This window comes from Sorex araneus, chromosome 9, assembly GCF_027595985.1.
Source record: "Sorex araneus isolate mSorAra2 chromosome 9, mSorAra2.pri, whole genome shotgun sequence".
NCBI lineage: Eukaryota > Metazoa > Chordata > Mammalia > Eulipotyphla > Soricidae > Sorex > Sorex araneus.
Genome location: NC_073310.1, coordinates 49,990,928 through 50,018,263, shown reverse-complemented (window position 1 = coordinate 50,018,263; position 27,336 = coordinate 49,990,928). Strand labels below are relative to the sequence as shown.

The 27,336-nt window shown below is 38.3% G+C and overlaps 1 protein-coding gene across 1 annotated transcript in view; it reads left to right on the top strand.

Annotated features, from left to right (window-relative positions):
• Positions 1–9,175, top strand: part of CCDC7 (coiled-coil domain containing 7) — a 53,341-nt gene extending 44,166 nt beyond the window's left edge. Inside the window, exons 5-7 of the mRNA XM_055117880.1 lie at positions 2,032–2,115; positions 7,801–7,898; positions 8,971–9,175. Coding sequence (XP_054973855.1) covers positions 2,032–2,115; positions 7,801–7,898; positions 8,971–9,175 — 387 coding nt within the window. The remainder of the gene's footprint in view (positions 1–2,031; positions 2,116–7,800; positions 7,899–8,970) is intronic.
• The last annotated feature ends 18,161 nt before the right edge of the window (positions 9,176–27,336 follow it).

Sequence of the window (27,336 nt, the reverse complement as noted above, 5' to 3'; positions counted from 1 at the left end):
TGCACTTTTATGACGTGATGCTTTAAATTTCAGTTTTATGACATGATGTTTTTTTTTTTAACTTTTTATTAAATCACCATGTGGAAAGTTACAAAGTTCGCAGGTTTATATGTCAGTTATACAATATTCAAACACCCATCCCTTCACCAGTGCCCATATTCCACCACCAGAAACCCCAGTATACCCCCCGCCCCCAACCCCTACCCCCTACTGTATAACTAATGAATTTCACTTCATTTTTTCTTTACCTTGATTACATTCCATAATTCAACACAAAACTCACTATAGTTGTTAGAGTTTCCAACCAAGAGAGACAGACCTACTACATTTAGATAATTAGTTTTTCATTGCTGGAAATGAAGAGATATGTAGCCCCACTGCTACAAGTACATAACTCTCTCTCTCTCTCTCTCTCTCTCTCTCTCTCTCTCTCTTTTTTTCCCTTTTTCCTTTTCCCTTTTTTTTTTTTCCTTTTTCCCCCTCATCCTCCTTCCAGCGCCTCATAGTATGGTGTACGCCATGCCGCGTCGGCCAGAATGGGGCTTTTGCTTAGTTCACAGTCCAGAGAGGTGGCTGCTACATTAAAAACCTTCAATATTTCAACAAAAACTTACTGTTATTATTTGGAGTTTCCTCCCCAAGTCAGACCTGTTCAAAAGGAACCGTTTCACATTGCTGACAATTATAAATGTTAAGTCTGGTTTTGGATTTCTGTATAAAGTCCAGGGAAAATTCTGCCAGATGCTGGAACCCCAATTCCTAAAGCTGTCTCTGGTTCCCGCTCGTTCCACATCCACCAGCTCTGCAGAGGCATGGGCACCCGGGCCGAAAACCCGGCCGGCCGGAGCGGAGCACCGGCCCCGGCGGGGGCTGGCCCTGTATCCCGCGGGTGTTTCAAGTTCAAAGCACACATTTTTTTTTTTTCTCGCGCCAAAAGTTCATACCTTCTCAACGGACCCACAAAATGTATGACATGATGTTTTAAATTTCAGTTTCCACCATGCTTGTTGTGGTTATCACTGTCACTGTCATCCCGTGATTGTTGATTTGCTCAAGCATGCCCAGTAATGTCTCCATTCATCCTAGCCCTGAGATTTTAGCACCCTCTCTTTACTTGTCCTTCCCAGTGGTGCCGCTTCAGAGACTCTTCAGGACAGGGGAATGGACCCATCATTGTTACTGTTTTTGGCATATGAATATGCCACGGGGAGCTTGCCAGGCTCTCCCATGCGGGCAGGAAACTCTTGGTAGCTTGCCAGGTTCTCCGAGAGGGAGAATTAGGCTATAAGATGTCACTGGGCCTCGAATCAGCCATGCGCTTCCGGGAGCTTGGTTTTATAGTCTGGATGTTGGCCATTGATGGGATTACATGACACCGGGGGAAGTTTCTGGGTGAAACTGCCTAGCTACTGGAAAATGGAGGATCTGGATGGAAGAGGCCTAGTCCTGTTCTGAGCAAGCTTGGAGATCTCAGCCCCAGGTCCTGCACACCTGGGTTCCTCAGCCGGTTCCTTCATGCATGAGGCTTGTCCAAGCTTGTGGAGAGTGGCTTTGAGCATGGCTGTGGCTGGGTTCTGGAGCTCTTTGGCTGCCAGGGCTCTGCTTGGGGCAGGGAGGGAAACAACCTGCCCCCTCCAAGGGGCCCCGGTGAAGACAGCAAGGTGTGGGGGCAAGAGACTCTGCCATTATGGTTATACAGAAGTATAATTGAGTTTTGTGTGTTGATCTTCCATCCATAAATATTAGGAATTTAAGGCTGGCTTGCTTGTTTTTCTACAATTGTGTAGAGAATTTGAGAAGAGAAATTGCTGGGTATATCACATTAGTATGTCACTCCCTAAAATGTACTTTCCAGTTTAATTTCTGGGAAAATTGAATAATATAGCATTTGGAACATAGTTTTTTTTAATATCATGTTTAAAGAGAAATTATACACATAATATTTTAAAAATAGTTAAATATACTAAAATATAGATGAACGTGCATCTATAGCTGAAGTAAAAGTAACTTTTTTTTTATTCTTTTTAAAAGGTTGGGAATGATCTGGCTTCATTCTTGCAGTGTTGTTCACAATTTTCAGTTCAGTTAGAAGAAGCAGTTAGAGAAGAACACGTTGTATGTATTATGTGCAAATTGTCAATTATAAAGCATTACTCTATAATTTAGTAATTAGTAATAATACTAGTAAATATCAGCTATGCAATTATTTATAAGTAATAAATGTTGATAATTAAAACTAGTTAGTAAGATATTTAGACGTAGTTGTTGTTTGAACCTGAATTATTCCTACCTAGTCAGCAATATTAATTTAAATTGACTTAATAGTGTATGTAGAGCATTAGAACACATTTTATGGTTTTCTTTGTTCTTTGTTTTTTGGGGGGCTCATACCAGCAGTGCTTGGGAGCTACGCCCAGTGAGGTGCTAGGGGAGGGCATTCCCAACTCCATACAGTACTGAGTATTGAGCCCAGGGTCCTGCATGGGTGTTAAGTACTTCTTCCCTTTGAGCCATCTCCCATTTCCTTTTTTTTTTTTTTTTTTTTCAGAATTCTTAATTGATGGGCATTTAAGACATACAATGTTTTGTATGTTTCAGACATACAATGTTTCAACACCAATCCACCACCTGTGCCAGCATCCCTCCACCAATATCCCCAGGTTTTCCCCCAGCCTACTGCCTTACCAGGTAGTTTTTGTTTTGTTCTTGGGCCACATGTAGCTGTGCTGGGGCCTTACTCCTGGCTCTGCACTCGGGGATCAATCCTGGCAGGATTCAGACCATACGTGGAGTCTTGGGACTGGACCCGGTTGGACATTTTGCCTGGCAAGTGCCCTGCCAGCTGTATTTTCTGTCTGGTTCCATTAGTAGTCATGCTTTTAAATTTGGTTATTGTAGTTTGGGTCTCATGCTTACCGTGTTGTCGACTTTGCTGTATTGATTTTCTAGGACTCTTTAGGGTCTTCTATGTATATTGTCACGTATATTATTATTTGCAAGTAGTTTATAACTAGTTTATAACTAGTTTATAAGTAGGGATAAATGGACATCTAATTTGAATCTCTTTAATATATTTTTGTTGCATGATTGATATTGCTATTGCTATGACTTCTAATATTATATTGAATACAAATAGAGACAGAGACAGCCTTGCTTTGTGTGCCTTACCTCAGAGGGAATTCTTTCAGTGTTTTTCAGTTTTTTTTCTCTGTTGTGGTGGTACTGGTTATGGATTTGCCATTGCTATCTTGAGCAAGTTTCCTTCCAGTTTTGTTTTCTTCTTTTCCTTTTTGTTTTGTTTCATTTTGAAGCAATGTAGTTTTTATTGAACAAAACTCGCCTAGATAGTTGTGAGAAGAGAGAGAGGACATATGTGTTCAAGGGAGAACAAGGGTTTCGTTAGAGTGGAAAGAGCAGAGACAGACAATCATGTGAGATGTGTGTTCAGTGGAGAATACAACTTGAAAAGCAAGCCCCAAACCTGTTTTGTTGAGGGTTTCTCTCTCTCTCTCTCTCTCTCTCTCTCTTTTAACATAAATTGATGATGGATCTTGTCAAAAGTTTTCTCTGCATCAATTGATATAATCATGATTTTTATCTTTTATTGATATATGGCATAATACGTTAATTGATTTGCATATGTCGAACCATCTTTGCATCCCTGGGCATATATTTTTTGATATGTTGCTGGATTCAGTTTACTAAGATTTTGTTGAGGATTTTGTGTCAGTTTTTGTCAGGGAAATTGGTGTGAGAATTTCCTTTCTAGAAGTATCTCTATCTGCTTTGGGTTGTAGTATAATATTGACTCTGTAGAAGCTGTTACGAAGGATTCCTGTTTCTTCTATTTGGAAGCGTTCAGGAGTAGAGGTACTAAGTCTCTTTGAATGTTTGATATAACTCACCGGTGACCCTCTCTGGAGCAGGGCTTTTGTCACTGGGGAGATTTTAAATTACTGTTTCGATTTTCTGGCTTGTTTTTGGCCAGTTAAGATTTTCTGTTTCCTCCTCATTCAGTTTTGGGAAGTTCCACGATTTTAAGACTCATTTCATTTCTTGCATTTCTCTGAGGTTCTTCAGCTTGACAGCATAAAATTGTTCATAGTAACCTCTCACAATATCTTGAGTTTATGAGGAAACTATTATAATTTATCCCCTTTTGTCATTGATTTTTTTGGGAATTTTCCTTTTTTAAAAAATTTAAATCTTATGAGTTTAATGAGTTTAGCCATGGGTTGTCTTGTTTATTCTTTTGAAGAACCAGTCCCTGGTTTCATCAATTTTTTTTTTTTTTGGGTCACACCCGATGATGCTCAGGGTTACTGCAGGCTCTGCACTCAGGAATTACTCCTGGCAGAACTGGGGAACTTATGGGATACCAGAGATCAGCCACGTGCAAGCACCCTACCACACACCCAACCAGAGGAGCTCTGGCTCCTCATTGTCTCTCTGTATCACTTTCCTGTTGTTTTTTTCCCACACCATTGATTTCTGATTTAGTTGTTTATTATTTCCTTCTTTCTACTAGTTTTGGGATTAATTTTTCTTTCTCCTGGTGATTCAGGTGTATGTTTAGCTTGCTGATGTAGACTTTTCCTTTTTCTGAATAGAGACATATACTGTAATGAATTTCCCTCTTATTACAGCTTATGTTGTGTCCCATAGATTCTACTAGTTTCGTCATTCTCATTAGTTTTAAGAAATCTTGTTATTCATTCCTTGACTTCCTCTTTGATCTTGTTGCTATTTAGCAGCATTTTATCCAGCTTCCAGGTGTTGGGGTTTCCCCCCATCTTCTCTTTATGGTTTATTTCTACCTCCATGCCACTGCAGTCTGAGAGTATGTTTGGTCTGATCTCTTATGTCTCATGCATACTGGGACTAGAATGTCTCTAGAATGTTCCATTCACATTCTAGAGAAGAATGTGTACTGGGTTGTTTGGGTGTCCTGCACTCTGTATATGCTCATTAATCCTAGTTCTTTTAACTTCTCACTGTAGGCGCTAATGTCTTTACTAATGTTCTAATGTTCTATTTGGTTGATCTGTCTGTTTTCAGAAGTCTCCCATTGAGGTCTCCCATTATTATTGTGCTTCTGGCAATGTGTTTCACTAGGTTTGTGAGCAGAAGCTTTATAACCTTTTCTGACCCTTCACTTTGTGCGCATGTGTTAATAAGGCTTAGTATTTCTTTCTAAAATTATTAAACATTTTTATTGTACAGATATTTACAGTTCTGTTAATTATACTTTTCATGCATAGATCTTTCCAACACCAAGAGTTAGTATTGTTCCTTTAACCAATAAGTAGTGTTCATCCCTATCTCTAATTACTTTATTTTTTTTATTTTTAAACTTTTTATTAAATCACCATGTGGAAAGTTACAAAGTTCTCAGGTTTATATGTCAGTTATACAATATTCAAACACCCATCCCTTCACCAGTGCCCATATTCCACCACCAGAAACCCCAGTATACCCCCCGCCCCCACCCCCTACCCCCTACTGTATAACTAATGAATTTCACTTCATTTTTTCTTTACCTTGATTACATTCCATAATTCAACACAAAACTCACTATAGTTGTTGGAAAACCAAGAGAGACAGACCTACTACATTTGATAATTAGTTTTTCATTGCTGGAAATGAAGAGATATGTAGCCCCACTGCTACAAGTACATAACTCTCTCTCTCTCTTTTTTTTTTTCCTTTTTCCTTTTCCCATTTTTTTTTCTTTTTCCCCCTCATCCCCCTTCCTGCGCCTCATAGTATGGTGTATGCCACGCCGCGTCGGCCAGCATGGGGCTTTTGCTTAGTTCACAGTCCAGAGGTGGCTGCTACATTAAAAACCTTCAATATTTCAACAAAAACTTACTGTTATTATTTGGAGTTTCCCCCCCAAGTCAGACCTGTTCAAATGGAACCGTTTCACATTGCTGACAATTATAAATGTTAAGTCCGCGCGGTTTTGGATTTCCGTATAAAGTCCAGGGAAAATTCTGCCAGAAATTACATAGCCCAGCTCACAGTCCCAGTGCATTGCTGTAAGAAGTCTCTGAATTCAAAGTCTTTAGGCGCAGAGGGTCCGATTCGCGCTCAGCGGCTCCGGATTTATCTGGGCCGAGGGCGTGCTGGTTACGCCCCCTTCCCATGAGTTCCTGGGAGCCCCAAAAGTAAAAACCGAATACCTGTGGGTTTGGAGTCACAGAAGATGGTGCCTGCCACGTGGGTGCCGGCAGCCCGCTGCTTTCCGTGCAGGAAGACAGGGTAGGGAGGAAAAAAATCCACCCCCGGCAGCACAGAGTTGTAGCCCAGTTCGGTGTCCCAGTGCATCGCTATCGGATGCTGCGCTGGATGCCCGAATGTGTTACATCTCTGGAATCAGAGTCTTTAGGCGCAGAGGGTCCCCCTATCTCTAATTACTTTAGCTTGATAGCTCTTTCTTTGGTCTAAGTATTGCTCTCCTGACTTTTAATTTTGTCTGCCATTGGTTTTTATGATTATAATTTTATCCTTTTACTTTGAATTTCTCAGAGACTGGCAAGCTACCCGTGGCGTATTTGATATGCCAAAAACATAACAACAAGTCTCACAATGGAGACGTTACTGGTGCCCCGCTTGAGCAAATCGTTGAACAACGGGACGACAGTGCTACTTTGAATCTCTATGCATTCTGTGAATTTAGTAGTGCTATCCATAAGCAGCAAATAGATTTTGTTTCCTGATTCATTCAGTCACTCTATACCTTTTTTTATGATAGTAGTCTATTGATGTTCATAAAAATTTCACTATAAAATAGTTTCTCATAATTTTTCTATGGCAATTTTGGTATTTCCCCCCTTGATGTATAGTTTTTTTGGGAAATATTTTAGTGTTCATTGCCAGTCTGGACCAGATATGGCAGATGTCCTCTTGCTTGTGTGAGGATGTTTGTATTCCTTATCAAATCTGAATAAAAGCCTTGCAGAAGACCCAAGGTTGAAGATTTTTATCCTGCAATATTTTGAATATATTATTCATTGTTTTCTTGCTTATATGGCTTTGTATGAGAGATCTCTTTTGAATTTGATGTTCTTTCCCTTTCTACCCCTCTGAGTGGAATTTATCCCAGAGATGTAAGGATGATATAACTATACAAATCAATTAATGTGATACAAAACATCAACAAAAGGAAAGGTGAAAGTTATAACAATAGATGCAGATAAAGCTGTGGTAATATTTAACACCCATTTATGATTAAAAAAATATCAACAAAATGGGGTTTAAGAAGGAACTTACCTTAAACATAGTAAAGGTAATATACAACAAATCCACAGTTAACATCATGTTCAATTATGTAATACTGAGAACTTTTCCTCTTAGTTCAAGCACAAAAAATGGATATCTACTTTTACCACCATTATTCAGTGCAGTATTGGATAAGTTTCAGATAAATTCTAGCTAGATGAACAAGGCAAGAAAATAAAAAGATTCAAACTGTAAAGGAAGTAAAACTATTAGTATTAACAGAATTCTAAAGACTCCATTAAATACAATTAAAATAAACGGTAGGGGAAACAGTGACCCCATAGAGAAAAGTGGCAGGTATATATAATAAACATAAAAACATGTTGCATTTGACTTGTATTTTCCTCTCAGCCTATGTAAATAATATGTTAGAAGTTTGTGTGTAAGTAATCTGTTAGAATCTAGTTTGTGGTTTTTTGTTCAGGCCCCTGTGGTTTCCCTGATTATGGGGTAGTGCTGGTGCTATTGTCAATCACGGTACTGGAGTGCCATCTAGTGTCCAATCTGGTATTGCAGACTGTAACGTTGGTTACAGACTGCACTTATCAGTACTTGGATAGAGATGAGAGAAACGTGTCCCTTGGGCAGTCCCCTACTAAATGTCAGATTGCCAGGTATGTGTTCTGCACCTTTACATCCCTGAGGGAAATGCGGTATGACCTTACCACAATAAAGCAAAATTGGGAGAAAACTGGCAAGTTAATGTGAAACTTTTATCAAAAATTTCCTGCTGGGCTTTGATGTGGCAGTCTTGGTCCATGTCAAGGGTTCAGGAATATTTGTTTAGGGTTTTGGGTTTCTCCTAGGTCTTTGGTTTGTTTGATTTTAAATTCTTCTCTTTGTGAAGCAAGAAGGCTTGCAGGCTTCCCATTTGCTGATAGAGCATTATTTTTGAGAAATTTTATTAGAGACAAAGGTCTGAGTTACTTGTACTCTTTGACTCTGGGATGTCTTTTGATTCTATGGCCTTCAAGCAGATAGGAAGTGGATGCGAGTTTTCACACATATACATTATGTGTACATATATGTTACACATAATAGTCATGATTACATATAAGTGCAAATGCATTGCACACATGATTGGACATACTCAGGTGATTGGAGTTCTCAGGTATGTCAATTCCAGCATCTCACCTCTTGGTTTATTTTGTTTAAATCAACTATACATATCTGTATGTCTTTCTTCATGTGAGAATCTTTGCAACATCAACACCTTTGCTTGATTCTACATTTCTGAGATTGCTTAGACAGGATTATTTTTTACCTGGATCACTTTTTTTTCCTACTAATTTTATCTGTTGCCTTTAAGTTTTGGTTACTTCCACTTCTTTTTTTTCCTGTCCTATTAAAATTTTATTAAGGAAAATTGAAGTATTATCTTTTTACTCTACTTTTCCTGTTCTCTTTTGTTTTGGGGCCACACCCAGCAGTGCTCAGGCTTCCTTTTAGTTCTGCACACAGGGACCAGTCCTGGTGGGATTTGGTGGACCATATGGGGAACTAAGCGTGGAGTCTGAGTTCAAGGCATTCTGAGCACTCACATGATGCTTCTGCTCACAATACAATACCAGACTAGTCCCTGTGGTGATTTTTGGCAGACGTGGATGCCTTGTGAGGATACTTTTAAATGCTTGCAGGCCCAATCTGGTACCTGTGGGCTCTGATTCATTTGTGCTTCCGTGACAGAATGGATCTACAGCTGCTAGAGCAGGACGGTCACAGTCACCAGTGTGAATGTGGCATCACAGTCCCATTGGCTTGGGCAGTGGCTGTGGACTGTGGTCATGTATACCCAGACCCTGCTGGCCAGCACGCTGATCTCCACCGATCTAGGATAGGGCTGTGTTTGCCAGTGCCAGCTTTGGAATGGCAGCTCCAGTCCATGGTCTGAGGGGCAGGGCTCACCCTAGGGCTCATACCCAGGGTTCGTAGCCTCCTGCTGCTTTCTTAGGAGTGGCTGCTCCCAGCTGTGGCCTGGGGACACCTCTATGCTGCCACTTCCCGGTCTCTGTGACATGATGTGTACATGCCTTTTGGTATCTAAACCGTTTGGGATCCTTTGGGTCAGGTATGTATATGTATTAAAAAAAATCGAATAATAGTGAATTACAAAGTTGCAAAGATATTTATGGCTGAGTTTCAGGTGTTTATTGTTTCGACACAGATCCCTGCACCAGTGCCCATTACCCTCCACCAATGTCCCCAGTTTCCCTCCTGTCCCCATAGCCGGCCTTTGTGTTAGGCACTTTTTCCCTCCCTGTTTTCCTAGTATTCCCTTCTCTAGCTCTACCCAGCCTCCTCACTCCTGCTCCAATGCCATGCTCCCTAGTGAAGACCAGTTCTCTTCATTTCTATTGCCTTTGGACATTTGATAATTTTCCTCTGAAATTTCTTTTTATCCCACATATGAGAGAGATCATTGAGAGTGCTCCTCTCCCTCTGACTGATTTCACTCAACATGATAGTCTCCAGTGCATCCATGTTGCAGCAAATTGCCTGGCTTTATCTTTTCTTGAGACTGTGTTGTATTCCATTGTGTACATATACCCTAGATTTTTTTATCCAGACATCTGTTTGTGGGCATTTGGATTGTTTCCGAATTTTGGCTTCTGTATACAGTGCTGCAGTGAACATAGGAGTGTAGATGTCTTTTCTGGTTTTGCACCAGCCATTTTCTGTCTGAGGCTGGAAATGAAGGCTGGTTATGCCAATTTGGGGGTGGAGGGGGCATGTTCTTTGGTTCTTTGCTGGGTGCTGCTGTAAGCCTGAGGGATAGTCTGACTGCTGGAACATGAAGGGTGGGGCCTGTTGGGGCAGAGATGGGGCCACGAACATGTCAGACTGAACCTCTAGAGGAAGGGCTGTGGCTAGGCCCCTGCCAGGTGGTGCTCCCCTCCAGGATGGCTCCTCCCAGCCTGGACCAGATATTGCCATACCACCCTCTGTGAGGCTTAAGATGCCCCCAGAAGATCCGAAACCAAAAATGAATTCTGTGAAGTCTAATTGCTCAGCAGGCATCTGTCTGGTAGGAGGTGGGTAGGGGCTGTGTCTGCTGAGGTGATGAGCCTATTGGAGCAGGGTTGAGGCTGTAACTCTGGGGCCAGGCTCCCCTCAGGAATGATGCCCTGCACGCAGCAGGCTTAGCAGCCCACAGTTTTGTGTGGCCAGGACCCAAGTCTGTGTTCAACTAAATTGGTACGTGCCTGTCTAAAGCAGATGTTCTGAAAGTCTCTTGTGCCAGTCCTTGCTGCCCAGGTTGGCGTTTTCTATCAGTCCCTTTTCTCTTTCATACCTTGTTTTCTAACTCCTGCCGTCAGAGGAAGTGCTCCTTAGCTGTGAATGTCCGTAGTTCTGACTTTAGCAGTTGAATCTTGCTTACGTGGTGGAGGTTTTCTCCAGTGAGATCCTGCACGACAGTCTCAGCTTTGTCCCTTTTTTAAAATATGTTCTTTGTGTTGGAGTGATAGCACAGCAGTAGGACATTCGCCTTTCATGCAGCCGACCAGTGTTCAATTCCTCTGCCCCTCTCAGAGAGCCCGGCAACTACTGAGAGTATCTCGAACCTGCACAGCAGAGCCTGGCAAGCTACTCATGGTGTATTTGATATGCAAAAAGCAGTAACAATAAGTCTCACAGTGAGAGACGTTACTGGTGCCCGCTCGAACAAATAGATGAGCAACGGGATGACAGTAACAGTGACAGTTCTTTGTGTTGAGGTCATGGGGATACTCATAAAACTGTTCCTTTTTTACCGTCCCTCTGGTAAAATAGGGGTGACTCCACCACCCTTCTATTTTTAATATTTTGAGAATTCTTCATACTGTTTCCTGTAAAGGCTGGACCAATTTACATTCCCATTAGCAGTATGTAAGAGTTGTTTTTTTCCTCATTATTGTCAGAAATTGCTTTTTTTAATCTTTTTTTTTCTTTTTACATGGGCCATTATCTCAGTGTAGGATGAGAGCTCGTTGGTGCTTTGATTCACATTTCTCTCACAAAAAGTAATAAAGAGAACATTTTCAGATGGTTGTTAGCCATCTGTATTTTTCTTCCTCTCCAGATTTTGGTGGTGTTATTTTCTTGTAGAGTTTTGTAAGTTCCTTATCTTTCCTGAATATTAGCCCTTAGTCAGAGATATGACTATTTTCTACCATTTAATAAGATGTCTTTTTATTTTAACGATAGTTTTGTTAGCTGTGCTGAAACTCTTAGATCTGATGAAAAGTTATTTTTTATTTACAAATAATTTTTATTTGAACCATTAAAAATATGGGAGATGGTATTTGCAATAATGAAAGAAATAAAGAATACAAGGAAATATAAGCATTTCCTGCAGGAAAGACAGCTACCCACAATATAAAAATGAGTAATTTGTAGATGACCCCCCCATCTAATAGGAGATGTTTTTTAGAAAAAGAAGACTCATAAAGACTCATAAAGAGTAAAAACAAGCACACCTGCTTCCTGGAACTTTTTCATCAAAGGGTCACTGGGTGAAGTTGTTTGTATTTGTATTTACCTATACTGTTACTGATGCTCAGAGCAACTGTGAAAATTGGGTATAGCATGTCACTTTGAATGTTAAAGAGGAAGAAGGGCAGCTTGGAGAGCTTGAGTGACTTCCCCAATGTGCAAGGCAGAGCCAAGGTTCACATCCAGGTCAGGGGGCTGTGAGTGGGCAGCGTGACCCTTTCTAGTATGTGCTGACTGTTCCCACATTCCAAGACCTTATCTTGACCAGGAGGGATTTGTTTAGTTTTTGTTTCCCTTGACTGGAGCCATAGCACAGCAGGTAGGGCGTTGGCCTTGCACACGTCTGACCCAGTTTCGATTCCTCATTCCCTCTCAGGGAGCCTGGCAAGCTACTGAGAGTATCCCACCCACACGTCAGAGCCTGGCAAGCGACCCGTGGCATATTTGATATGCCAAAAACAGTAACAAGTCTCACCATGGAGACGTTACTGGTGCCTGTCGAGCAAATCAATGAACAACTGGACGGCAGTGCTACAGTGCAACAGTGCTTTGTATCCCTTGAGGCAGTGTTTATTTCACTTTGAATTAACTTTTGTGTGTGGTATGAGATAGTGATTGCTGTTTGTGGAAAATTAGTTGTACATATATGTGAAGGTTTATGTTTAGACTCAGTAAAATACACATTTTGTTTGTGATTTTTTATTCTAATACCATACTGTTTTGATTAACACAGTTTTGTAATAGTTTGAAGTTGGGGAGCATAGCATTCTTCACAGGATTTGTTTTTGGGGTCTTTTGTGGTTTCATACAAATTTCAGTAACGTGTCCTGTTTTATTGAAGAATGCCCATTGGAGTTTTAGTAGAAAAATATGTGGAATCTATATAGTACTTTGGGTGGGTATGCTTTTAAGAACTTTTAATTCTTTGGTCCAGAAAGATCGAGTGTATTTCCATCTCCTTGTGTCTTCTGTTTATTTTTAAACTGTGACTTAAGAAAACTGCATGTTTTTGAACATTATAATTTAGAAATTATGGATTTATTCATCCACTTTTTCCATCCTTTCAGAATTCGTTGTTACTGCTTCCTTGAAGTACTACCTGCTTGTTAGTGGTTTTTTAAAGCTGCATATTCAACAGTCATTTTTGGTTTGTTTTTGAGTCATTAGCTGTGCTCAGGACTTACTTCTGCATTCAGGGTTCCTGGTGGGGATTTAGGACCATATGGGGTACCAGGGATTGAATATAGGTTGGTCACATCTATATAGGTCACAACACATATAGGTTGGATTATCTCTACTAGAGTGCCTATTATCTACTGGGAGATATGTTCATCGCCGTAATTACCCTCTGTCCCTCTCTTTATCCAAATGTTCACCACTCAAAACCGTGGCGATCACTTGTGTTTTGTCTTTCCAGTTTTCTTTTTCCATAATGTCATATGGTTGTAATCATAAAGTTTGTCGCTTTAAATTGGCTTCCATAACTTACTAATTTAAATTTAGGTTTCCTCATATATATAAATTTATATTTTTCATATATTTATATCTCATTTTAGCATATAGTAATTATATAGTTGTAGGTACCAGTAGCTGACTGTATTAGTATCCATAGTACTTGAGAAAGTTGTAGTTCCCCAGGCTTTTGTGGTTTGAAATATTGTAGAATATTGACTACATTGAGTGGATGAACTAATACATCACAGGGCTTTCTATCATCTTCCAAGAAGGGAAGATTTGGAGAACTTGCTATCTCTCATGATACTGGAAAGAATGACTTTATTTCAAGGTACTTCCTTTGGGGGTGGGGATGGGGAGTAGGGGCACACCTGGGAGGTGCGTAGGGCTTGCCTCTTTACTCAATGGTCACTCCTGGTTGTCCTTGGTGGGTCAAACCCAGATCAGCCACATTCAAGGCAAGCAGCCTGCACACTGTACTATCTCTCCAGCCCCTAAGCTACTGCTGCTTATTGCAGGATTTCTTAAGCCTTTTGAAAGTGGTAAATACTGATATTTTGTACTGTGTGGTTGATAGATTTTGTACCCTGTTTCTTTTGCAGCTTTCCAACTCACTTATTTCCATTTTGCATTAAAATATCAAATAATGGGCTCGAGAGAGAGTGCAGCAGGTAGCGTACTTGCCTTGCTTGTGGCAGACCCAGGTTTGACCTCTGACACCACGTACAGTCTCCTGAGTCCCACCAGGAGTGCTCCCTGAGTGCAGAGCCAGGAGTAGGCCCAGAGCAGGGCTGCTGTGGCCCCCTAACAAAAGCTATATATGTACATATATAGATGTGTATTTACATACACATGTATATTTTTCAGATAGCATTTGTATCCTGGCTTTTAGGCTTTGTAGCAGAGAAAAATTATATTGAAGAGGTAATGGTAAGATAATGTTTTCATTATTGTATGTTCTGTTATATGAAAATATAATGCTCTTCTAAGAGGAATTTAAGCTTTATTCCTCCCTTTACTAAGAAAATATATGAGATCATACCTGTGAATATTTGTGGGGGGGTTTTCCTAATATAGATCTGTAAGTATGGAAAATTTTTTTTTCTTAGAATTAAATTGTCTATGTAAGATGACTCTGCAGATATAAAAACATTGTGATTTTGTATTATAGACAGTTTATTTAATAGTATTACATTTTTGTTATGGAGAATTATGAGAAATAAATTAATTATTTTATTATATATAATGAAATTTTTCATTTTAAAATGTTTTAACTAAAATTTTATTTTTCAGATTTTGGAATCTCTGTTTAAGGTATGTTCAGTTTATTGTAGCTCAAGCCTACTAAAATATACTATAGAGATACATATAAATGAAGTAGAGTTTTCTAAATATTAAAGAAGTGAAAAGAATTCCCAGTATTGTTATTTGTATATATTACAAAGTTTTATGTTCCAATTTTATATTGCAACAGTATCATTCTGAACTCTAGATTAGAGAATATTTAGTTTAGAACTAATATTTATAAATGCAGAATGCATGTATTTATATCACCATAGTAACATTATTTTCTATTGTTTTTTTCAAAAAGTGGTTTCAGCAACAAGTCAATGAGATGGAAGAGGTAAGTACATTTTAAATCATTAGTTAATGTTTTGTTATTTGAAAACTAATTTTAAATACAAGAAAGTTTTGAATAATTTTTGGTGTAAAGTAATTTTGGTTTAGATAAAATAGATAAGTGGAGAGAATAAAATGTTTCTTTGTGTTTCATACATGATATTGCTGTATATATCTTGTAGCATCTGAGTCAGCCATATTCTTTCTATAATTGGATAATAAAAATGTAAAATTCCCCTAATTTACATAAAAGGCTTAAGGGGAAAGTTCTAACAAAATTTTATCTGTATATTAAAAATTATAAGTAATTTAAGCATATGACTGAATTTCAGTTGTCTTTAAATTTTACTTGTTTTAATGATCATTTTAAATTCTTTTAATCTTTATTGCCTGTTTGAGAACTACTGGTCTTTCTCCTTAGGGGATTTTTGTTTTGTTTCAGAAAAGACTATGCTGTTAACAAAGCAGAATGATTGACAGGATGATTCTGGGATGTAAAATTTATTTGGGATGTAAAATTAAAGAGTAAGGATAGAAATTTTAGCTGTCTCCTAGCTTCTTATTATTTAGCTTCTGTCCACAGAGCTTGGTTTGTACACTATTTCTTTCAGAGAGATAGGCAAATCTGGAAAGTGTGTCAGTTATTCTTTTTGGCATATTGGTCATTTTCTTTTTAGACCATAGGATTGAAATTTTCCACTATACCCCTGCTTTCGTATAAAATGTATGCTTTGCAATTTGGGCATTCCAGCTTATTTTACAGTTTGGGCAAGTCAGCTTCTTACTTTCCTCTACTGACCTCTTTTTATTTATTTTGTTCATAAATTTGTCATATTTTCTTCTGTTTTGGCTTCCTGCTATTAGTGAGTGAGGCTGGCACTCTCCCTGCCACTCAGTTCCTTGACCTACTAATTAGGTCAAAGTCTACTTTGCTTGTGTTCTCCGTCTACCTGCCACTCCCACTTCAAGTGACAGACTAGCTCTTGTCATTAATCAGATGTTTCATTTTAGCTTATTATTTTTTAAAACTTATTTTGGTTTCTGGGCCACACCGGTGGTGCGCAGGGCTTACTCCTGGCTGTGAACTCAGGATCATGTCTGGTGGGCTCAGGGGCCTTTGGGTTGCCGGAGATCGAGCCTGGGTTGGCTGCGTGCAAGGCAAATACCCTATCTACTATCACTCTGGCTCAGATGCTTTAGTTTAAAAGTCACTAACTGAGACTATTTATATGTTCTCTTTTCCTTGGTTTTTGAGGCAATATTGATTTTTAAGATTGTATATATTTTAGAGGTCTGGTTTAACAGTGCCTCAAACTGTCACTGTACTGTATCCAACCACTCAAGTAACAAGATCCTTTCATCACTGTCCATTGAAATCACCCTTTCAACTCTCAGTACTGAGAATTTCTGCTAAACACTGGTAACCTCAGAGCCTTGGTTGTACAAGAATCCCTTTTTGTTTGGCTTTGTTGGTTACCTTGCTTTGTTTCTTTATATTCCACACATGAGTGAGATCCTCCAACGCTTATCTTTTCTTCTTTTGGCTTATTTTATTAACATGACACCATCTGCTTCTATACATGTTATTTCAAAAGGCAAAATTTCATCCTTCTTCATTGGTAAGCAGCATTCTATTGTGTTTATACACCATCTGTTTATCTGATTATTTGATTTGGGCACTTGGCTTGTTTCTTGCCTATAGTAAATAGTGGTGTGATGAACATAGATATGCACAGATATTTTTAGTGTTTTTGTGTTCTTCATACCACCCACAAAGAGATAAAAGTTTCACTATTATAAGCAGGCCAATGAAGAGCGATTTATAAAAGTTCGTGTGTGGTGCCAGGGATTGAACCCATGGCCTCTTATATGCAAGGTCTATGCTCTACCACTGAGCCACATCCCTAACCCTGAAGAATAAATTTATATTTCTCTTTCTATGTTTTTCTTTTCTTTTTGGTTTTTTGGGCCACAATCAGTGATGCTCAGGGGTGATTCCCGGCTCTGCATTCAGGACTTAATCATGGTGGTGCTTGGGGGACCATATGGGTTGCTGGTGATTGAATTTAGGTTAACTGCATGCAAGGCAGATGCTCTACCCACTGTTCTATTGCTCCAGCCCCTGAAGAATGGATTTTTAAAAATAAAAGCACCACATTAATAACTGCTGCTAAATCTTACATAACTTTTTCAACTCTATGATTTGTGGTTGCTTCTTTGGCATCTTGACTTTGTCCATTCTTTCCTTTCACCCACCTGTTCTATACTCCCAGCCTGTATTTTCAACAGATATTTCCACAGAGATGTATTTGCTTCCTAATATAGCATCTTAATCTTCCAAGAAGCCATTAACAAAATACAGTCTCTTTTAAGTTTCCAATGCTAGAATCCTGCTTTGCTTGGTCTTAGACTATGTTGTGACGGCCTTTGTTCTCCAACTCTCTATCATAAGGATTGGAAGTGTTTGCATGGGTGGATGGATGTAGCTTGATTTTCAAGTTATTCTGCTTGTTTGCGTGCTTTTAAAAGTTTCTTTCCATATCAACTTTGAAGTATTCATTCTTGTTGAACTTTGAAAAAAACTGGACTTGTTCACTAAAATATAATTTATGGTCTGTCTTCTTATTCTTTGCACGGTTGCTCACTAATCTATAGATTGGTATATTTCTGAGGGCTTGAGATACCCAAACTCAGTCTTCCCTGTAAAACCAGATCCATAGACTTCTATTTATTACCTGTGGGAGTGAGTGGTAGAAAATACTGGCTTTTGAGAACAAGTTACTATCTTTCCATTATTTACCACAGAGTATTTTTATAAGTAATTTTTTGAGAAGTGATTACTTTGGAATTATCTTTTAACTATTTTGAATTACCCTCAACTGATCCTTCTACAACTTGATAAAAATTCTTGTATATTAAAATAAGAAACAGAAGATAGAATATGAGTTTTGATATGTAAAATTTATCCCTTAGCTAAGTTATGCTGCTAGAGAATTCTTACATATTTTTATAAGATATTAGTATTTAATTGTAGATACAGATAATACTGTTATGAAATTATTCTATTATGATGAATGACTCGATAATTTTTTTTGTGGGAGTAAAATGATTATTAGTAACTGGCCAATTTTTAAATTTTAGATAAGTAAAGATCACAGTATTTTGGAAACAGAGTTACCATCTATAAATACTAAGGATGTAACTTTAAGCCTTTCAAAAATAGTACAGCAAGTACAGAGACTTGAAGATCTGAAAAATCGCTTTAAAAAATGTTCTACAATCCCCATGAAAACCTTATTTTCTAAAACTAGGTAAGTTAAATAAGAGTAAACACAACTAGACAGTAATGGTGGGTATACAATTAGTAATTAATGTTAGATAATAGATCAGATATTACCACATAGAATTTTTCTTTTTTTGTGAAGCAAAATAGTTTTTATTGAAATGTATTTAGAAAGATTTGAGGGAAACATGTATGCTATGTGTTTAAGAGAGAACACAAGCTTTCTCCAGAGTGGAAATAATCAAGGAAAGAACATGTAAGCATGTTCAAAGGAGCACATAGTCATGAAGAGCAAGCCATACATAGAAATTTTAAATCAAGTTGGAAGGTTTAGCCACCTTGTTCGATTTTGAGCTGCTCTGTTGCTTTTTGGCCACACACTTTGTGGTGTTTGGGTTACTTGTAGCTCCGATCTCGGGATTGCTCCCAGCTTCCCTGTAGTGACCATGTGGTGCCAGGGATCTAGGCCTCTGCGTGCAAAGCATGTTCTTGGTGAACTGAATTCTCTCTGGTTTTAAAATGTCTGGCTAGTAAACTCTTTTCAGTTTGATTAAGTAGCTTCTACACAAAATAAGAAATAATTTAGCATACAATTAAATACAGGCACACCTCAGAAATTTAGATTCTGCTCCAGACCAATTCAATGAAGCAAATATAGCAATAAATGGGTTATTTTGTTACTCAGTGAATGTAAATTTTATATGAATAGTAGGACTGGAGATGGAGAGATAGTACAATGGGTAGGGTACTTGCCTTGCATGTGGCCGACCTAGGTTCTATCCCTAGCACCCCATATGGTCTCCTGAGCCCCACCAGAAGTGATCTCTGAGCACAGTGCCAGGAATAAGCCCTGAATAATGTTGGGTGTGGCCCCAAGCCAAAAAAAATACACATTTTAATTTAAAAATACTTAAAAAATATTGAACTTTAGTGAGTTGTAATCTTTTGCTGGTAGAGTATCTTGTCTTCTTCTTTTGTGTGTGTGTATGTGTGTGTGTGTAGGATTGGGGACCCAAGGACCACTCTTGGTAATACTTGGCCTGGGTTCTGTGATATGATCCTGCATAGAAGTGGTGGTCCTAGGGACCACCACGGTTACTTGGAGGGAGATGGAGACCACCAGGAGTTACATACTGTGGTGCTTAGAGATTATCAGGGCCACCTCCAGCAGTGCTAGGGGAGCCCCCAATGCTGGAGATGTAAGTCATGGACTCATATGTAGGTGGACATAGTAGATCCTCAGACAATGATTTAGAGTATCATTGTGAGATAGAACAATTACCACAAATTGACTACCATCCCCCTAATGTTTGATACTTCCATTTACGTTTGTGTTGTAACAAACAATATGAAGTAAATTTGTACCTGCAAGAGGGAAGGCTGGGGTGGGAAACTGGGGCCACTGGTGGTGGGATTGGTGTTGGAACATTTATGAACAACTTGGCAAATCACGGTGTTATAAAGAAAAATAAATTTTATTATTAATATTTTCCTACTGAAATACCTCCTGATATTTAAAAATAAGTCAGTCCCTGATCAGATATATAACTTGCAAAAACACTTTACCATTCTGTAGGATGCCCCTTCACTTTCACTCTACAGAAGCACTGTTGTTTATTGCAATCCCATTTATTTTTGCTTTTGGGGACTATTCTTTTAATGCAATATCCAAAATATCATTGCCAAATGCATTGCAAATCTTTTATTCCATGTTTTCTTCATCAACTTAATAATTTCAAATACTCATTTATGTCTGCAATCCATTTGAGTTCATTTTCATATATTTTATAAGATAATGCACATATAGTTATAACCTGTTACCTGCAGTTTGGTTTCTGTGGTTTCAGTGCCCTGTTCAGTACATGGAACTAGAGGTTAAGAGTTAACCTTAAAGAAAAGGTTAAAAAGCTAAAGTTACAAATTCTGCAGATAACAGGTATAACTATATGTCCATTGTCTTATAAAATATACGAAAATGAACTCAAATGGATTGAAGGCCTAAATGAATATTTGAAATTATTAACTTGATGAAGAAAACACGGAATAAAAGATTTGCAATGCATTTGGCAGTGATATTTTGAGTATTGCATTAAAATTAAACTTAAACTGTATTTAAGTTTAAGTTAAAACTTTTAACTCTTAAGAGTCAGTAAGAATCAGAGTGAGGAGAACAGTTGCCAAATGAGCCAATTCATTATGTAGCATGTAAAGAAACAAAGAAAAGGAATGGACAGTGTGCAGCAAAAACAAACCCTTGGACTCTGACTGTAGAATTGAGGTCACCAAGCAGGATTTAAAGGGGGTGGGGCATTCCCTGTGATGCTCGGCCTGGTGGTACTTGGGAGGCCAGCCAGGGCCCCGGCATGTCATAACTAGAAGTAACGTAAGGGCTGTGGGAGAGAGTTCTTGGCATATTGGTGTTCATTGTGGTGCAATAACTTTATACATCTAAAGCATAAATGTTAACACTATTATAATCCATATTACTGCTGTCATAATAAATAAAATTTTTAAAAAGTCATTTGTACTGGGGTTGGAGACATAGAACTGTCCATTAAGGTGCATGCCTTGCATGTGGCCAACCAGGTCCGATCCCGTCATCCCATGTGGTCTCCTGAGCCCAACCAGTAATGATCCCTGTGCATAGAGCCAGGGATAATCCCTGAAAACTGCTGGATGTTGCCAAAAAATCAATTAAAAAGTCACTGGTGCTGAGGCTGAGAAACCCTATCTTACATTGCTCTCTTCCTTTGTTATGTGCTTCTTATATGCCATTGTTTGACTACAAGTTGCCTAAAATTATTTATTTTAACTTAGTGATGCATCATATTACTTTTGGTGTTAAAATTATTACTAATTTACTAACTTAAGTGTCCATATGTAAGTCTTTGGTAAGACTATTCGTGATCAGGCTCACAATCTATTTTAAATACTGACAGTAAGTTTGTATAGTTTTTTTTTTTGCCTGAAATAATTTCTCATCCCTTTGTTCCCCTAATTTCCTTTATACCCATTATTATCAGGAGTAGCATATATTTGCTTGTTTGTTTTGGGGCTATACCCAGTGATGCTCAGGGCTTACTCCTGGCTCTGTGCTCAGGAATGCCTACTGCTGGGGCTCTGGGATAATATGGTTTGCTGGGAATTGAACCTGGGTTGGATGCACACAAAGCAAATGCTCTATCTGCTGTACTATTTCTCCAACTCTTACCTGATAGAGTAGTAACTTAGCTAATAAATATCATGTATAAGAAGCCATTTCTTTTATAAAAATTATACAAACATTAAAATTGAAAATGCACACGATTGATGGAGACCACTGTTTATTATTCAGTTTATTGATATTTCCATTTAACTAAACTTAAAGGAATGAAGGCAGTATTTGAGATGAGGATTTGATAGGGGTTACACAACTAGGTGCTTGGTTCAGAGGTTCAGATATATTCACTTGAGCTTTCTATGGTGGACATGAAATTAATTACAGACTGTATGTTTCAGACCATTAATACCTGAAATTTCAGTGTCTCATGTGCTAGGTATGTACATGGTAATTTTACTTGTATCTTTTTGATCCTTACAACTAATTTGTGGTATACTGTAATACTTCAGTTTTAAAACATAAAGGAAATAAAGCTTAGAGATATTATTAAATGTACCAAAAGTGAAGACACATAGTAATGTATAATTTATGTTCAAAACTAACAGAACCTGATCTACAGAACTGAGCTTACCATGGATAAGAGGCCAGTGGGGGGTGGGGTAGGAGCACCTGAGACAGTGGTGGAGGGGAGAAAACGATCTGGTTGAGAGTGTGGTCTTTAAATGTTTTTGTGCTTGTTAATATCATTAACAGTGTTGTAAATCTTGGTGCCTAAAATTCACTGTATCATTGTATCACTGTGTTCATCCCGTTGTTCATCAGTTTGCTCAAACGGGCACCAGTAATGTCTTCATTTATCATCATCATCATCATCATCATCATCATCCTGTTGATTGTCGAACCTCTCCATCCTATCCCTGAAATTTTATTTTATTTTTTATTTTTATTAAAAAATTTTTTTATTGAGTCACCATGTGGAAATTTACAAAGTTTTCAGGTTTAAGTCTCAGTTATACAATGCTCGAACACCCATCCCTTCACCAGTGCACATATTCCACCACCAAGAATCACAGTATAGCTCCACCCCGTCCCCTCACGCCCCCCACCCCCCTAGGCTCCCCTCCCCCCTTGCCTGTGTAACTGATAAATTTCACTTTACTTTCACTTTGATTGCATTCAATATTTCAACAAAACTCGCTATTATTGTATGGAGAGTCTCCCCCCAAAAGTCAGACCTGCTGATAAGGAAGCATTTGACAATTTGTTTTCCATCGCTGAGAATGAAGAGGTATGAGGTCCAGTGACCGCACCTAGTGGCCTCATGGTTTTGGGTTTCTGTATTTTAGTATTTTAGTAACTAAGTCCAGAGAAATATCTGCCAGAAATTGCATCACTGCAAACTTGCACTTCTCAATTATATTATATTCCACAGGTGAGTGCAATCTTTCTATGTCTGTCTCTTTCTTTCTGACTCATCTCACTCAACATGATACTTTCCATGTTGATCCATTTATATGCAAATTTCATGACTTCATGTTTTCTGACAGCTACATAGTATTCCATTGTGTAGATGTACCAGAGTTTCTTTAACCAATCATCTGTTTTGGGGCACTCTGTTTTTTTTCCAGATTCTGGCTATTGTAAACAGTGCTGCAATGAACATAGAAATGCAGATGCCATCTCTACTATACCTTTTTGCCTCTCCGGGATATATTCCCAAGAGTGGTATTGCTGGGTCAACATCCCGGGGATGCAAGGATGGTTTAACATTTGGAAATCAATCAACATAATCCATCATATCAACAAAACAAAAGATAAAAATCATATAATCATATCAATAGATGCAGAGAAAGCATTTGACAAGATCCAGCACCTGTTTATGATGAAAACTCTCGCCAAAATGGGTATGGAAGGGTCCTTTCTCAATATAGTCAAAGCCATCTAGCACAAGCCTACGGCAAGCATCATCCTCAATAGGGAAAAACTAAGACCCTTCCCACTGAGAACAGGGATAAGACAAGGATGCCCACTCTCTCCTCTTCTGTTCAATATAGTACTGAAAGTACTTGCAATAGCGATTAGGCAAGAAAAAGATATTAAGGGCATTCAGATAGGAAAGGAAGAAATCAAGCTCTCACTATTCACTGCTGATATGATATTGTACTTAGAAAACCCTAAAACCTCTACCAAGAAACTCCTAGAAACAATGGACTCATATAGTAAAGTTGCAGGCTATAAAATCAATACCCAAAAGTCCATGGCTTTCTAATATGCAAATAGTGAGAGAGAAGAAAGCAACATGATAAAAGCAATCCCATTCACAATTGTGCCTCAAAAAGTCAAATACCTCGGAATCACCTTAACTAAGGAGGTAAAGGACTTGTATAATGAAAACTACAAAACTCTACTTCAGGAAATAAAAGAAGACATGAGGAAATGGAAAAATATCCCTTGCTCATGGATTGGAAGAATTAATATTGTCAAAATGGCAATTCTCCCCAAAGCATTGTACAAATTCAATGCAATCCCTATAGGGATACCCTTGTCATTCTTCAAATAAATGGAGTAGGTGCTCCTGAAATTCATATGGAACAATAAGCCCCCACGAATAGCTAAAGCAATTCTTGGGAAAAAGAAAATGAGAGGAATCAACCTCCCCAACTTCCAACTCTACTACAAAGCGGTAGTCATTAAAACAGCTTGGTACTGGAACAAGGGCAGAGTGGCAGACCAATGGAACAGGGTTGAATACTCTGACACATCCCCCAAAATATATGACCATCTAATCTTTGATAAGGGAGCAAGAAATGTAGAGCAAGGAAAGCATGTTTAACAAATTGTGCTGGCGAAACTGGACAGCTACATGCAAAAAAAATGGGCTTAGACCTCCACCTATCACCCTGTACAAAAGTCAGATCAAAATGGATTAAAGACCTCAACATCAGACCAGAATCCCTAAGATACATTGAAGACAAGGTTGGCAAAACCCTCCACAACATTGAAGACACTGGTATCTTCAAAGCTGACACACCACTGGCCAAGCAGGTGAAAACAGAGATAAATAAATGGGACTATCTCAAACTAAGAAGCTTCTGCACCTCAAGAGAAACAGTGACCAAAGTACAAAGACAATCTACAGAATGGGAAAGGATATTTATGCAGTACCCATCTGATAAAGGGTTGATATCAAGGATATACAATGCACGGGTTGAACTCCACAAGAAGAAAACTGCCAATCCGATAAAAAAAATGGGGTGATGAACAGAAATTTTCCCAAAGAAGAAATCGGAATGGCTCAGAGGCACATGAGAAAATGCTCAACATCACTAATCATCAGGGAGATGCAGATCAAAACAACAATGAGATATCATCTCACACCACAGAGACTGGCCCACATCCCCAAAAACAAAAACAACCGGTGTTGGCGTGGATGTGGGGAGAAAGGGACTCTTCTTCACTGCTGGCGGGAATGCCGACTGGTTCAGCCCTTTTGGAAAACAATATGGACAATTCTCAAAAAACTAGAAATTGAACTTCCATTTGACCCAGCAATATCCCTGAGATTTTAGAAGCCTCTCTCTACTCAGCCTTCCCAATGATGCTGCATTGGAGGCTCTTTCAGGGTCAGGGGAATGAGACCCAACTTGTTACTGGCTTTGGCATATGAATACACCATGGGAAGCTTGCGAGGCTGTCCCATGTGGGCATGAAACTCTCAGTAGCTTGCTAGTTTTTCCCAGAGGGAGAAGTAGGTTATAAGATATAACGCAGCCGCTTGCAGCCTCAGGCTTCTGGGAGCTTGCTTTTAAGTCTCTGAATGTTGGCCGTTGATGGGATTACACACACCTGGGTTCCTCTGCCGGTACCTTCATGCGTGAGGCTTGTCCGAACGTGTGGAGAGGGGCCTTGAGCATGGCTGTGGCTAGGTTCTGGAGGTCTTCGACTGCCTGGAGCTCTGCTGGGGTGGGGAGGGAAGCTGGAGCCCATCCCCTCCGAGGGGCCCTGGGGAAGACAGCCAGGAGCGTGGGCAAGAGATCTGCATCGTTCTCTTCTGGGAGCTTGTTTTTAAGTGATCAAGTAATTGATCACTTCGTTTATAATGTTTTTTTTTTCTTTTTGGGTCACACCCGGTGTTGCTCAGGGGTTACTCCTGGCTCTGCACTTAGGAATTACTCCTGGTGGTGCTTGGGGGACTATATGGGATGCCAGGGATTGAACCTAGGTTGGCTGTGTGCCCTACCCGTTGTACTCTGGCCCCAAATTAATAAAAATTTACATGAGGATATATGTAGTAAGTGGATAAAATTGGTTTTGAGCTAAGCATTATCACTAGAAATTGTGCTATTAATGATTACACCATCAATAATAAATTGGTGAAAAGAAGTCTTAATTCTTCTGTCTAGTTTACTTTTGCTATTTTTGTTATTAATGATGTTGGTGATATCCTAAATTATATTGAGGGAATACACTGAATCATATAGTTTGACATCTTATATTTTTTCGCTTGCTACTATTAATTTGGTTTAGTGTGTGAGTAAAGATTAAAGATGTTAAAATTTAATTATGTAGATTATATATGTCTTGAGCACATATTCTGCTTTTTAAGTTATTAAAACTTTTTTTGATGATGTTTCATTAACATTTTAATAGGGAGAGTGGAAAATCAGTGGAAGAAAGACGGAGTTGTGAAGCTGTTCAGCAGAGAATGGAAGGTGATAGCATTTTACACATTCTTATCTTTAATAGGATTTCTTAAATAAAAATTTAGAACCATAAAGTTATTTAATAATATTTTTAAAAGTTAATAATGAATTTGATATTTTAAATGAGAAAGTTTTTTCTGTAATCCAGATTCTGGGAGGGTACAAAATAAATAAGCTTTGTTGTTACCCTTATAATTCTATAAGTTAGTAATGACACCAGCACATTTTATATCATTTTAATATAATGCAATATAGGATAAAGATATGAGCAATTTTTAGTGAGTCCACAGAAGCATTTTGTTTTTGTACTGAGGAAGTTAGGAAGAGTCTATGCAAGCTTAAAGGAGGAAAGGAGAATCTTGTATTTTAAGAAGAGGGTATAAACAAAGAGATGATTATGACCTCTGGAATGGTATTACAGTATAAAGCAAATCAGTAGAGATTAAGGAGGTCTAGTCAGAGAGATTGGATGCTGTCCTAGAAAACCTTCCTCTTCCCCATATAAAGAGAATATTTCAAGAGTTTTTGTAGTGAAGAGATATTATTTTAATTTTAGATAAGATTTTTACACAGTCCTATTAGGGCTTGGAAAGGGAAGTTAATTTTGTACCTTAGATGTGTGATAAATACCTATAGTGGAGCAAAAGTGAAAGAAATGTGTTATATTTGAGAAATATTTATTTGGTGATAGGAACAGAGTTTTCATGATGTAACATTAAGAAAATATAAGAGAAAAAAACTTTGTTGTGAAAATTATGAATTCACACCACTCAGTTATTACAATATTTGATTATACATTTATTATATACTAAGTGAATAAATACATTCATTTATATATTAGTGTTTGTTGCCTGATTGGGTCAACTGTATTATTTTTCTTAGCTTCTTTTAAATGTGTTATTAAAATAAAACATAGGGTTTACTTCCATACATATGATTAATATACTTGAAACTTCTTTCAAATTCACTATTCTAGATTTTATAAGGTCCCATGTGACTGAAGGAAGAGAAAAGCTACCTATTTCTGCAGTTGAGTCATGTAAGTTTTCATTCATTCAAACATGGTTGTGTCAGTAATCTCTGTTGATGGTATTAGCATTATACATTACCATAATTTAAAACATTATTATTATGGTAACAACAGAGGTTCCTTAGAATTTAGAGCCACACCATTATCTGGCTATCAAGCAAGTTTGGAAGTTCTTAGTTGAGGTTATATTTATTAGACCCAGTTTTGAAGAATGTTATTCTACCACTTGGAATGGAGAATGTTTAGCTCTGACTAAAATGTTACTTTGATGTAATTTTATTTTAAAATTTTAGACTCTATGACTTATAATACGATTAAAGTTAGGGTTTCATGCATAATAGAATCTACCATTCTCTCCTTCAGAGTTCCCATGCGCCTCCACCATTTT